The sequence below is a fragment of the Paralichthys olivaceus genome, chromosome 16 (assembly GCF_024713975.1).
Source record: "Paralichthys olivaceus isolate ysfri-2021 chromosome 16, ASM2471397v2, whole genome shotgun sequence".
Classification (NCBI taxonomy): domain Eukaryota; kingdom Metazoa; phylum Chordata; class Actinopteri; order Pleuronectiformes; family Paralichthyidae; genus Paralichthys; species Paralichthys olivaceus.
In genome coordinates this window covers 13,977,849-13,992,991 of record NC_091108.1, presented here as the reverse complement: position 1 = coordinate 13,992,991, position 15,143 = coordinate 13,977,849, and the positions used below count along the sequence as shown (strand labels likewise).

At 39.2% G+C, this 15,143-nt stretch overlaps 1 protein-coding gene across 1 annotated transcript in view; it reads right to left on the bottom strand.

Moving 5' to 3' along the window:
• clstn2a (calsyntenin 2a) overlaps positions 1-15,143 on the bottom strand; it is a 121,129-nt gene that overhangs the window by 20,323 nt on the left and 85,663 nt on the right. The window contains exons 3-9 of the mRNA XM_069511071.1: positions 14,226-14,421; positions 12,051-12,162; positions 11,665-11,761; positions 7,031-7,180; positions 3,828-4,013; positions 2,534-2,791; positions 1,192-1,313 (exon numbers count right to left, since the gene is read on the bottom strand). Of these exons, the coding sequence (XP_069367172.1) occupies positions 1,192-1,313; positions 2,534-2,791; positions 3,828-4,013; positions 7,031-7,180; positions 11,665-11,761; positions 12,051-12,162; positions 14,226-14,421 (1,121 nt within the window). The remainder of the gene's footprint in view (positions 1-1,191; positions 1,314-2,533; positions 2,792-3,827; positions 4,014-7,030; positions 7,181-11,664; positions 11,762-12,050; positions 12,163-14,225; positions 14,422-15,143) is intronic.

The window sequence follows — 15,143 nt, the reverse complement described above, 5'->3', positions numbered from 1 at the left end:
TGAGGGCCTCAGGAGAAAAGGGCACCAGAATGAGAAAAACACTTTCCGATCTACCTTTGACTTAGAACAAACAGCTAGCAGGTTGGAAGGTACACATGAGAAAAATACATTTTGTTGTACCTGTGACTCACAATAACAACTCTGACTGAAACGTACACACCAGCACCAGAAGACATAGTGGTGAGAACACACATTGTGAATTTCTTCCAACTCTTGTATGCAATTCTCCATGCAAACATCAGACAAGAATTAAGAAGAAAAGTAGCTGTTAGAGTCGACGCACATGCAAGCAAAGGCTCGCAAATGCATGAGCACACGCACAGAAATTCAAGTCTCTAATCTGCTTATGAGCATAAACTCTGGAGAGCTTGCTGTAATTGTAAAGCATTTTCTAATAACTGCAGTGTGAGGTGGATATAAGCTGCATCCCGAGGGTAAACAATTAGATTAGATTTACATCTTCTATGCAGTATTATCGTGCTGGAGAGAAACCGTCGAAAGGGGAGATTCCCGTACAAGAGAGTTCATTGGCTTATCATATTCATCTCAGCTCCAGGGATTCTGTTTTATTTTTTATTTTTTTACAGTAGATTATTCTCTGCTCAGGGAATGCTTGGTGAACTGCAGGCGCCCCTCTGCTGGAACCAAGCATTCACCTTGCTGAGGTCTCCTACGGCAAGACTTTTAATCTTGCCAGCTCCACAGTCGCTGGTCTGACCCTGCTCTGTTATATCTCTAAAGGACTGACAATATATGTAAAACTTCAATTCTTTATCTTTATATTTAGATAAAGGCATACAAGGACTGTGTAACATATCTTTTGAAAGCAAGCAGCTTCATACAGTGCATCTCTTTCTTTTCAAAGGCTTCCTGCAAGACTGAAACAGTGAGCTTCAGAGCAAATTAGTTCAACAACTTCCCAAAAGCATGACAGATAATCGAGGTCTGCTGCTGGCTGAGCTATTACCCAGAACTAAACAGATTTTCCACTTTGTGTCTACCCTGTTATCTCCAACAGTGAGCAGAGGAAAGTGATGGAAGGCCTCCGATAATTATAATGGTCTCTCCCTTCACTTTACAAGTAATGATAGCCCTTCACCTTCAGCAGGAAATCGCCCTGAATTTATGCCCACACTCAAATAGGACGCAGATCAGGTCATGAGCATACACACACACACGCGCACACCTCACCTGTTCCAGTTTCCAGTGGAACTCAGCAGGTCTGAAAGTGTCGACCTGAGTGAAATCTCTCCTGAGCAGGAACACCAGGCGGCAGTTGTGAACATACAGAGAGTAATGGTGGCGGTTCATCTCTGAAACAGTAACATCACAGACATACATGGTCATGCAAACACACTTTTAAACACAATTCTACATCATAAAGCTTAATAATCAAAAAGATTATTCCCTCTGTTTCGAGGGCAATAAACTGATGCACCTGCTCCCTCAATTTGTTTTGGAGTTTGACTTTCTTTTTCTTTTGCGAGGAGCCTCTGGTTGCCTTTGTGTTGTTTCTTGTGAGTGTTGGTAGACTTATTTTTGGTGCTAATATATTGTACATTGTGGAGGAGGATATCACAGTAAGCATGTTGCACAATTGATGCAATTTACATTTGAAATAAAGTGAAAAAAGTGACCCTATCTAATCCTATATATATTATGTTTATCCTTTGAGTGATGTAGAAGGTCCTGGAGTCGATCCCTGCTGACATAGGGCGACACCCAGAGCAGTCCATCACAATATTATCAATATCATTATTTCTTAGTTCATATAACTGTATTGTGCATTGGAATATCAGAACTCAACTCAACATTATATTATAACAGAGAGTACTTTTTTCTAAATATATACATAAACTGTATATTTTCTATATATATATATATATATACACTATATATATATCTATTTGCAAGTGACACATAAAATGTCTGACATAATGGAACTAATTTACTTTCTGAAAAATTTGGTAATTACCCAAATAGGTCGTGATTGAGAGAGATAGTGCTTTGAGAATTATGATAGTCTCCTCCACTTACTATATATCACATAGAACCTTCACACACCATATTACACATCATATCATATTCTTTAGGCAAAACATTATAAAGGATGATAACATTCTGGTGGTCCAACATACACTTCTCTGCAGTTTAGCACTGCAACATCAGAATACACAATTCCTGAGCCAACAGGCCATCATTGAGAGCACTGTGACAGCATGCAATTTGTAGCTCACTTAATTACACAGCTCAGGCAGCTCAGTTCAGACACTGAATGGGTAAAAGTCAAGAGTTTCAAAGAGCATTTGCTTTTGTCAACGTCAGTCTAAGTCTTAATTATTGTGTTATTTAAAAGGAGGTGATGGTTAATGGTGTTTATGGCATATCCTTTGCAGAAGACAGACATTTAAGTATAACAGTTTTTAGCAGTGATTCTACAGAAACAGCATATTGCTGCTAAAATGTGAGAAAATGCAAAAAGTCAAATTTTTTATTTCAGTTAATTGCAAGTTAATTAAAAATAGTCTCCAACCTGTCTTGTCAGAGTTACACAGTAAGGTTTCCTTCTCTGCTCTGAGCCCCGGACTGGGCCCGTGTTTCATCCACGTTGCTATGGTGAACTGGTCTGTTAGGTTTTGGGGCACCACGTGATCGGGAACATTGGCGGCCTGGTGCCCGTCGAATCTGTAGATGAGGTCACTGTCTCGCCCACTGTCAGTCAGCAGAGACGCTGTCCAGTTTGTGGAAGGGCTGGGGGCAGGAAGGAGGTCGGTGCTGCCAGATGCTGCACCTGGATGTGCCAGTCAGAGGAGAGGACACTGTCAGGACGACTCCACAGAGAATAAACCTGGAGAGAAGCTGCTTCCTCATGTGTCACTTCATGCCCTAATGCTGTGTGTGGGTGTGTGTGGGTGTGTGTGTGTGTGTGTGTGTGTGTGTGTGTCTGTGTGTGTGTGTTTTACCTCTGTATGAAACATTCCTCTATAAATAACTATATGTATTTGTTAGTGGTCAATATGTTTGCTGTATTTTGATATTAATGAAACATTTGTGATAAAGAGAAAATAAAGATTATATAACCATGGTTCTTAGACAACCTATATTAATATTTTCAACTTTCAAAAAGCTTTGTTGACCATGTTTATAGTTTTTCATAATAAAAACAAAATCTGTTTCTTGTGAGTTTTAGGGTCCAATATATTGATATTCTTTCTAATTGACTAATTGTCTGTTAATATAGACAATGTTGTGCTGACAAAAGTAATTAATCAATGGCATTACAAAAGCATTAAAAAAACCCACAATGGCCCAGGATTTCTAAAGGTTAAGATGTTACCCCTCTCAATGAGATAAAGTACATACAAATGAAAATCCAACATATTTTTCCCATTTCATTCATAATGAATCAAGATTCTTGATTGGTTGAAATTATCTGGCCTCTCAAGGGAAATATTGAGTTTATGTTTTACATTTACTGTATGCATTACAGTGGATATCTGTGTTCGAGGGTATGAGAGGGAAGTTACAAATGTGTCACAGTTAAATAAGACTCTGGAATTTAATTAGAAATAAAAATGATTCAAAAGTCTCCAGGATTAAAATGGCACACTGAAAATTGGCATATTAATATACCACAGAAGTTAAGACGTCAAGAGGTAATTTCTACTTTAAATTAAAATGTTCCTCATTTCTCATTATTATTTCTACTCTTCAGTCCCTGACAGCACCTCACTATTTCAACAAGGTCTTTATTTCCTCACACATTTCATGTTCCACACTTATGCTAATTACCTCTTTTCTCAAAGTTTTTATTTCTTTTTTCTTACCACAGAGTTTTTGAAGAGACTTTTCAGAGTACGTTTCACGGTCACAGCCCTTCCCGATGTGATTGGTCTGCAGCTCTACCATCGCCCTCACGCCGGACAGGGGACCACCGCAGGTTTCCAAGCGCATCTTGGGAAACAGTTGCTTGCTGCCGGTCCCTGGTTCATAGTCCACCCGCTTGTTCCAACCTTAAAGGATCAAAAGATGAACAGTTCACCTAAACAGACCTTTTTCTTTAGGTTTCTGCTGACTAGTGCTTCATCGAGTCCTTTACACCAAATATCTAAATGTCAGTAACATCGATATCATTCTATAACTAAAACATGGGAGACAACATGAACACGTAATACTTTTACCCACAGAAAACCCATGCAGACACAAGGAGAATATGCAAACTCCGTAAAGAAAAAGCCTGACCCAACTGGTATTCAAACCAACCTCTTGATGTGAAATTCGTTCATTCTAGGTCTTCTCTTCTTGCTAACCTTGTTGTCTTTTATTCTACATTAAAAACAAGAATAAAACTCCATGTTCCACAAGTGTTGGCTCTTGAAACGATGACAGGCGACCACACAGGTTGGTGACCTGAGGGCCTGGAATTGTCTGTGACACGTCAAAAGTCGACTGAAATGGTCCAGTAACATGACAGACCTGATAGAACCTTGTATCTGTCAGTCCTGTTGCCTGGTGTTACATTTTCATTACCCAGGTGTTATATTTATCCTCAATGTGTGCGAGAATCCCTAAATCTGGAGGTGAAGGGGATTTGAAAGTGTGTGTGTGTGTGTGTGTGTGTGTGCAGGTGGACACCTAGCAGCTCCTGCCAAGCCCACAGAATATAATATCAGGTCTCCTGTGACAAACATTCAAAGAGAGAAATGGACTGTGATTATGAGGGCGAGGAGGAGTGAGGATTCAGGTGGAGCGAGACATATTTAGCCTCCATTTGTGCCGGGAGCCTTCTTCAAAAAAAGCAGCACTGACCTTTACACACATGATAAATATGATTATGTACAAAAGGACTTGATATTGTGTGCATCAGTGCAATGTTTTATTCATGGCTTCAAGCTACGATGGGTTAATGGTTTTACAAGTGGATTATGCAGTGTGTCTCCATTTTATGGAGTCAAACTGCAAAGAATCATGCAACATTGATGAGAATGTTAGCAGGCTGTGATAGCACATGTTTCTTTCTGGTTCAAATGTAGTGTAGGGAGCTGGCAGCGCCTGTGAAGCCATCTAGAAAATGATTGTGTCTCCAAAAGCAAAAGCTTGAACTTTGCAGACGCATTTCTTATTTTGTTGTCGGCTGCTTTCTGTCCAATGTTTCTTGACATCAAAATGCCACATGTCCCCTCCACTCTTAAACTTTCTCTGTCTGCGTGCTACAATTTGGATATCTACATGAAGATGACATTTACATAAAGCAGCATGCCATTTCAGACGACTTCTCTCCTAACCATTGTACTATTTCTGTCAGCATCTCCACCCCCTCTGTGACGTGCACTGACATTTCCTTCAATAAGTGTCCCTAAAGCCTAAACAACTGGCATTCGTGACATTTTCAAAGCATGGTCTCTTCGGATTAATTGTCTGTAACATCATCTCTGCTGAGTGATTGTTTTCTCCTACTTAATTATCATCTTTCGAAATTGTGGACACGAAGCGGGATTTTGAGCCATTACCTAATCAAACCATCAGTTTACACCATGGATAAGGATGACAAGGCAATCAAGATGATTCAGCTTTACTTTTTTTTCTTTGTATGAAGTGTGTTCTACTGTTGAGGAGAGCTTCATGTATCCCTGCACTTATATCAGTTGAGATGTGCTTACAGCGGTGACTGATTGCCCCTTGTTTCACCTCTCAGGATACAAAGAGGCTGCTGCCCTGAATGTTTGCATATTATATTTTCCTGTGAGAAGAAAAAATGACTCGACTGTATATTTTGTTTATAATTAATAGGCTACTTTCTGCAAAAGATGTGTGACCAGCATCAATCCAACATAAGGCAGTAAAGCAGAGAGCTCTCTGTATGAATAAATTATGTTATTAGTGAATTGGTGTAGTGTTTATTAGTACAAAAAGCAAGGCACTTCTCAATTAGGAAGTCGTATCACCAGTTTCATAATAATGCGCTAGATTGATATAATATAAATGCAGAAAATGTGTTGTATTCTAGTCAGGACTAATACTGATATTGACGAGACCGGAAACCTGGAATAATTCAGAATACAAGAAATCAGCATGATAAACACTCAGGCAGGTAATACATGGGAGTGATAGCGTCCCACTTAGGCCAAAGGTAAGAAGCCAGATATAGAACAAAATAGAATTAAATTTCTATTTTCGTCCTCTTTTGGAAGAGACTTTGCTCGGCTTACACCACCTCTCTCCTGCTTATTTCCACAGGCTTCAAATGTCCAATAACACTTCAGAAAATTATATTCACTCAGCATTTGAATTATGAATAACCAAGAGTTGTTTTGTGTCATCCTTGGATTGATTCATCTTGGAGCTTTACCAGAATATGATGGGAATGTATGAATCTGTTAGGGGGGATCTGGTCATGAATTTTAAAGCATCACTACGATGTCTTGCAATTATTTAGTTTTACTGACTGATTTATTTTGGTTGGTTCATTTACCTGCACCCACATTTTTTCAAGTCTGCAAGAATAACCATTACCTCTTCTCTATATCTCTGTTTCCCTCTGCCCTCCCCTGATCATTCGGTCTCTTTCTTTATGTCTCTTTCTCCCTCCCTTCTCTTTCCCCTCTCCTCTCTTATCTTTCTCTGTCTTCTGCTTTCATTCCTGACTCTTGAGATGCTGTCAGTGCTGACAGGTGGAGCAGCAGGGGAGACGAGACTGGCTCGAATGCCAAGCTGCTGGCATGTTATAGGAGGGAGAGGGAAAAAAACACATATACACTCCAGTCAACTTTCCCTCTGGAGGGTTCTGTCAGGTCTTCTGATTTCCTCAAGAGACATTCAGTCTAAAATGAAATGGAATTCCCTCGAGGGAAAGGATGTGTTTAAAAACTGCTCTGAACTGGCTGCTTCAATTTGGAAGATGTTACTTTACATTTAAGTACATTTAAAGAATATGTCAGTGCACTTAGAAATAAGTACATTTTCATCAAGTACCCTGAGGTAGATTAAAGCATTGAGCAAATACTTCTCCGCCTTTTTCTTTTTCTCTGACCTTGCCATCCGGGTTTGCAGACAGGCTTGACATCAATATGCACAGCCACATCCTCCTTTGCTCTCTTCTGACCACAGTCAAAGGCTGTCACCATGATCTTGTAACTCTGCTGCTTGTCATAGCTCAGTCGCTCTGTGTTTCTGATGTTACCTAAAGGAAAAAACAAGGTAGAAATATGATTATCCAGAAAAATGACCAGTTATGTTTATTTAATAACAATAAGTTGAGAAACAGAGCAATAACTAAATACGACTTTACATTAAAGAAACTGTGACACATTTACAAATGACTCTCACTGAAGACTTTTATTAAAAACTCAAGGTCCTGCAACCTTGTGCTGTATTTTAATATCAAAGCCTCTCTGTAAACAGTCGATTCCACCATGGTAACAGTGTATCTCACTCTAACAGTGTAAGTAAGAGTGATATAAAGGAGATGCAGCACTAGATATGTTCATATACTGAAGTTACTGTAATCAAACAATGCAAACATCTTCTGGCTAACTTTAGTAGATGTTTAAAGGCCCTGTAAAATGACAATTACATTTTATTGTTAATTTATCTTGTGTTATTTGTCCAAAACCAATACCATTGTACTTTAACATCAAAATCCCTGTATTTTCTCTTCAAGAATAAACTGTTAAATTGCTCATCTTATACGCACGTCTTTTGTATTGATTTTCAATCATGTACATTACAATAACTGTACAGGGGAAAACATTTATTTTGTTTAAATGAGCTTGCGCCACAATATGTCTTACATAAAACCAGAGTTGACCGCAGAGGATACATCCCAAACTATGTATTTACAAAGTTAATCAGAGAGGTTTAATTTGAGCCTCTGCGGGTTGACAGAGTTGAAATCAATATGTGTTCCTTGTTTTATCAATATCTCTCTGCTCTGTTGTGGCCTCTGTCATTTCTATCTTCAGTATCTCTACAGCATTATGATAAGTAACTGGTTTCTCAAAATTGCAGTATGATTTTTACCAAATGTATTAAATCATTTGAGAAAACTATATAGATCCACATGTTTTTGAGTTGCCAACAAGCACAAAAATATTAAGGCTCACAAGGGATTACAGTATGGTAGAACATACTGTCTAGTCTTCTTTACTGACTGAGCGAAATGTTAACAATGCAGCACTGAGTTGCTAGAATGAGTGAATGATGAATATCCTATATCTCTAAAACGTCAGTACATGCGTTCTATAAAATACAGAATGGCTTTAAAACAATTTCATATTCTTAATTTGTCAGTCTCTCCCATCACAGCCCGTCTCCGAGTCTATGAGGACAACTGAAGCTATTTTGGTTGTTAATATCTGGAGGCTTGTGTGTGAAAGGCTGTCACTCTGATTTCCATGAGAGACCAGAGGAGGAGAGAAAAAAAGAGAGAGAAAGAGGGGGAGACAAGAGGTGAGGAAACGGCACTGAGGGAATCAGTGCGGACCACAACAGTACAGGAAAACAGAGCTGAGCTGGAAATGTCAGAAGGAGAAAGGCGAGAAGATCAGAGTCAGACAGTTCTTACAAAATCCTCATCCAATGACAGTTTGATATGCAGCCGGTGAGAACAACAGCAACAGAGAAGATACTTGATATGAACAGGTGGAGTTTAAGGAGATATTTTGATTTGACAGGACATTTCCGATTCTTGATTATCTTTGGGATCTAACAGCATTTTCTCCAGCAGACACGTTTACAACAATACATGAATCTCCAGAGTGTGATGCATCCTGCTGAGGATCTACTGCTGGGTACTCATATTAGCTCCTATGGACATTCTGTGGACATTTTACCAGGGGCACTGGCCGGAGAATTTCTGCAGAAAGACCAGAGGCTCTTACTCGGACATTTGCCTTTTCACATATATCCCCTCTGAAGAATGTCTGGCGGTTCTCTGGAGTTCAGTGCATGTCTTGATTACAGAAACAGTTTTACACACAGTAAAAGTTCAGTTTACTTGTCACAATAGTGTCTGAGAACACAGTTACACACTGAGGCTCTGGGATGAGCTTTGAAAAGCTCATATGAATGAAGGACAAAAACCCCATGTCCTCACATCACTCAACATAACAAAGAGAAGTACTGAAGTCTATCTGGGTCAGCAGTTGTCCCTATAGTCCTGACAAGGTACTCATTAAATAACGTTCCAAAAATATGATCAGCCCAGGGAAACCACTGCTCACATCATCTTTGTTGTGGTAAATAAAAGGAATTAGAGGCAGAAAGCCTGGATTGTGTATTGTTCCATGTATTGTTTACAACTGACTCTGCTTACAGGAAAGCAAAGAAAATTAGTATAATCAATGTTAAACTGATTTAAAATGATGGTCAGTGTGGGGGGTTTCAACAAGTTAATTACTAAAGTATGTGTTATTAAAATATAGCATAAGAGATGTCCCAGTCAGCTCAATTTGCAAACAACATCTGATCCCAGAACCCTGCAGAGCTGACTCAGCTGATTCGTAATTATCATCACTTAACAACAGGAAGTGTTAAATTAATTTGGTCTTAATTTACTGTCTCTTTTATGATGCACATTTCGCTCCATATCAGCTCACTACACTGTATACGTCTATGTTTTATCTTGCTCTTCCCTCAGTGCACAAAAAAATCTCCATTGTTCTACAGAGTAGGTCTAACCAATTCTGCATATTGTGTTTTGCTGTGTCTCCCAAGTAATATTATTGTGCCCTGGAGAAGATCAGATCAAATGAGCCAGACCTCTGTAAAATACAGTGAGATAGATCAGACCAGAAGGTTAAACTCAAAAAGCAATGAGACAAAATAATAAATAAGACCCTGAGAGACGTGGAGAGGCAGAGATACAGTGAAGAAAGCAGTGTGGGTGCTTCTGTCTGATCTCTTGGTTGGAGTTCAACACACAAAGCCCTCCAGTCTCCATTCAGTCTGGATTATGCCGCACTCAGATCAGCGCAGTGTAGCTGCGGAGGCTCAGGGAGACGTCGGCTCAAAGCCCAAAGCCGAAATTTCTTATAGGCAGATATGTTCAGAATAGCTCTCAATCAGAAATAAAATACACTCCGCCAGTCGACTATAGGGCCGGTGTGAAGAGCCACGAATGAACATGAGAAAACTGTCATAGATGAAGGTGGATGTTTGTCAAGAAACTTTTGAGTTACACTCATCAAAGCTAATTCACAGATGATAACATCCCTGCAATATGAAGAGCAATCCGTTTCAGTTGTCTGCTTGGTTTTTCCTCTTCATACTGTATTTCTATAGTGTATTCACAACTGCTTGTCCTCTCTGTTGTTTGGTCTACATCCATAAATAGATCATTTGTGAAGTCTCTATTTACAGCCAGCGATACAGTTCTCTACATTGTTCTAGCTCTTACAAACGCATTTGCTGCGGAGCTTCCTACAGTGGTTTCTAGTTTGGCGTCTGCACCACGGCTCGTCTCCAGATAAGGTCGTCGGCTCTCTCATGTCTATCTTTAGTGGAGAACATGTTCGTACGAAGTTCACCTAGCTGTGATCATAGAAAGAACATATGCAAATTCAGCCGAGGGTCTGGCTTCTTCTTCCTTCATCGAGACATTAACCATGCCGTTTGTGTTCAAGTGAGGAAAGAACACGACTGCTATTAGTGTGTTCCACAATACCACATGTCTCAAGAATGAACAGGGGAAAACTGAGGTTCTCCATATTGGCACCAAATCCACCTTAACAAAATCAGACGCTTTTTCCTTCACTATTGATAAATCCTTAGTTCCTCCCTCCCCTCAGGTTAAGAGTCTGGGTGTCATCCTTGACCGCACACTGTCTTTCAAAGCTCACATTAATAATGTAACTCAGTCTGCATACTTCCATCTACGTAACATTCATCGCCTCTGCCCTTCCCTCACACCCAACTGCACCGTCATGCAAGTTCACACCCTGGTTCCTTTCCGCATGGATTACTGTAACTCCCTTCTTTTTGGTCTCTCTCACAAATTCCATCATAAACTTCAACTAGTCCAGAACTCTCCATTTTCAAACCCTGTCTCAAAACCCATCTTGGTAAACTGGCATATCCAGTTTGATTGTTTTCCATTTTCACAAAATCTTTTATTCACTATTTAATTGATCTTTTAGATACACAGTTTTTTCTTTTCTGTCTTGATCTCTGTCTTGTTAGGTGACCTTGAATGTTGTGAAAGGCGCCTATGAATAAAACTTATCATTATTATTATGTAAAGAGGAATTGTGTATCGGTGTTGATGACTAATGAGTATTCAGTGTAATCAAATTAAATGAACTCTGCTCAGCTGAGAATTAATAACTACTATTTTACAATTTGTTTTTAATTCTCTGAACGTGGGCACTATTTTGCTGACAGGCCAAAATGAACCAAAGGGGTTTTTATGGCTATAAAAAAGAAATTGACTGTGGGGCCACCGGGTAAGTTATGTAATCAGTGCTTGCCAGGAACACTGTGTAACGCCGGTAACACCAACCACTCCAGTGCAGTTTAAAATAACCGGTGTCATTTCTCGCAAACGCTGATCTAAAGAGTCGTATGTTAAGGCAGTTATCGAAAAAAAACGAAAAATAGACAGGCAGACAGATATTCTATTAATGTTTATTTCATTCCAAGCCACATTAGAAACACAAACACACTTACCATTGCGGTCTATGGCAAATGGTGTCCCTGCAGTTACTATTTCATAGTTGCAGATTTGGCTGTATTGTGGTGAACAATCCTGGTCCCATGCTTCCACCTGTAACAATTTCCGTTTACACCAGGGCCATCAACAACTGCTTTGCTAGTAATAACACTAGCAATTAGTGCATGGAATAACATATTCAATTTAGTTTATTTAAGAATTAGCACTTGAAATAATGACAACATTTGCAGAGCACAAAGTCAAGCAGTTTAACTTCTACTGAAACTTTAAAACTAAATAAACTCACTAAAAAACTAACAAAGAGGGAGACTTCAGGTAGATGATAACGATAATAAATATGTATGTATATATGTATTCACTGTGCAATATAACAATAATATACCTGCAGAATGCTGTCGTATATCTTGCCTTCGGTTACTGAAGCCTTGTACAGTGGCTCCCGAAATACAGGACAGAACTCGTTGACGTCATCTACCTGGATGTGAACCACTGCCCTGAATGGAGAAAGGGATTGAAGAAAGATGAGGGAGGGAGAGAGCACAGGAAGGAAAAGGACAGAAGGATGCCAAGGGAGTGAAGAGGAGATAAATGATGCAGAAAAGGAAAAGTTCAGGACACAGGGAAAGAATAAATTAATGGAGGAATGGAGCACGGAAAAGAAAAAAAACTCTTTAAGTCATTAGAGATTGATTGACATTAATTGAAGACGTATTAGCCAGTTAAATGGAGAGTGAAAGGAAAACAATTCTGCACAGAAAGGTCACGTTTATTGGTATTTCTTTGAAAAATGTGTTTCCATTTTTGTAAAAAATATTATATCATAGACACAGACAATCTCAGACAATCTTGAAAAGATTGTTTTTTTAAGGGATTTTGTTTTTTACTCCTTTCCTCCTATTCTGATGTAAACTCACACAAACACACTGTCTAATCTGCTGGGAGGAAGTGCTGAAGACATTAACAAGGTATCCTGATAGCATTTGTGCACCAAATTACATAAATGAACAAATAAGTCAGATGTGTCATGAAGTTTTCTTCACCAGTGACCTTCTCTGACAACAACTCGCAGTGTATCTGAGGAAGCACATCTGGTTAATTAATGACATTAGCTTAATGAGGCCTATTTAGAATGTCACACACACACACACACACACACACACATACACACACACACACACACACACGCACACACACACACACACACACACACACAATTTATCTCAGATCCCATAGCTGATAAATGTCCCTCTCTTTCTCTGTTTAGTGCCGAAGCTGCAGAAGCTTATTTTAGAAGCTCCTCGTCTCTGACCACAGGGTTTGATTTGCTGCTGTCAATGCAGCTCTGCCTGTCTGTCAATCTCATTCACATAGTGTGCACACACACACACACACACACACACACACACACACACACACACACACACACACACACACACTAATCATATTGGGCTATTAGGGGGACGGAACCTGAGAACACAACTGCAGGTCTCAGCTGTCACTGCTTCAGTGCTGAGGGATGAGAAAATTAAACAAGCAAAAACTAAATCTAATAACAATGAAGTTTTTTTTAGTAACATTAAGAGTGTGAAATATGAAGGAAGCTCAGGAGCACATTTTTACTTCTAAATTAATTCAAAGTCAGGGGCAAGACTAATGATGCAAAGGTAAATATTCAAATGAATTCAACTAAAGCTACAAACATGTTCATATTCCTGACAACAACTATCGTTAATGTAGTTGTAATGTGATGCAATTTAGCCTCATTTAAACTCTGCTAATTGAGGCTGTGTTTTCAAGTTTTACACACCTATAGTACTCTACTGGTGAGGCTCAACTTAAGATGACTTATGTTCTTTGCTGAGAAAGTTTCCCTGTTTTCTTTTGAAACTCTTTAATATGACTCAAATGCGCAGCTTCTTTGGCGACTGACTTTGAAGTTAGTGTCTGTTTCCATGTCATATTTTGTCCCCCTCTTGTAAATCTGCATTACAATGGCAGCTACACAAGTGAGTCACGCTGAGGTAAATAATAATTTGCATGTGACAGTTTGAATACAGGGTCTGACAATCACAGTTTGTTAGGAAACACAAAGAAACACATGCAGAGAGTCGCTGCCTGTGTGTTGGTGAATTCCAAAAAGTGTAAAGCTTCTGAGAAGCAATTTCACAGAGTGACGCCTCATGGTGAAGGAGAAACAGTGTCCACGGTCATAAACAGAATAAATGACTGAAACACAAAGATTATCTGTTTAAGAACAACCTACAGCCTCCATAATATTAGATTTAGGAATCATTTATGCAACGTTGTCTCAGCATGAATTGAACAGTACAGCTTCAAAAATGTAATTGTTTTTTGTAGGCATAGTAAATTATATTATACTGCAAGCTATCCCTGTTTTCTTTGTATGCCTCAGTGTAAATAGACTTTTTTTCATTATTTAAGCCGGGCTTCAGGCTTGTTTTTTTTTTTACCAAGGAGCACATGTGTTTCTTAGTTGAAAAATTCAGAAGCACATTTAAATTAAATAGGAACACAAAACACAAACGGCTAGACTCACTTGTGTGATTTCTTCCAGTCGGCCCCGCTGGGTCCGGCCCCACAATCATACGCCTGGATTATGAAGGTGTACTCTTTCTGGCTCTCACAATCCACAGGGCTACTGGCCCTCAGGACCCCCTCTCCTGATGTGCGATTCAACACCACCGCCTCAAATGGAGCATCCTGACCGTAGATCTTAAAGGCACAAATCTCCCCTACAAAACAAAAGAAAGAAAAAATGTATTTGCCATTTTATGTTTACAGTTAGAATGATAATGTTTTGCGTTTCCAAAACAGACCATGTCAGAGGATTTCATCACAGGGCCAAAGTTAGAATTCATGAGAATATGACATTAAAACATCTAAGCCAGAACAGCTTTTCACACCCAAAGCTATTTCACTTCACTGAAAACATCAATGTCATTTATACAACAGGGTATAAGGGCCACATAATGGGACAAAAAATTGTATTATGAGAATAAAGTTGCAATATTAAAAGAAAAAAGGCGTAGATGATTTCATATCAGCATAAGTTAGCATATGTTTTTGGTGTGGGTTTATCAAACATTCAGTCTTTTTGCAGACCTGCATTGGAGTATTTATTATATATTCATAAGTATAAAAGACTGAGCAACTCCATCTATTCTGAAGAAAGAAACACAGACCTCTCATTTATGGAGGTGGACATGTTTGGTAGATTTTGGTAAGATTTTGGATCCAGAAGGACTGGAACCATGTTTAATAACACAACTCTTTACCCCAAAGAAAAGAGAAATGGACCACATGCATTTTGAAGAGGCAGAACTGGAAACATCTGAAACATGGTGGGCTGCAACGTGTCTGTTCCCCAGACAGTCAACATAACAAATATCACATGTAGAGGAAGTGATGAAGTCTGCGGCTGCATTTTATCTCACGTCTGACAGTGTGAATGAAT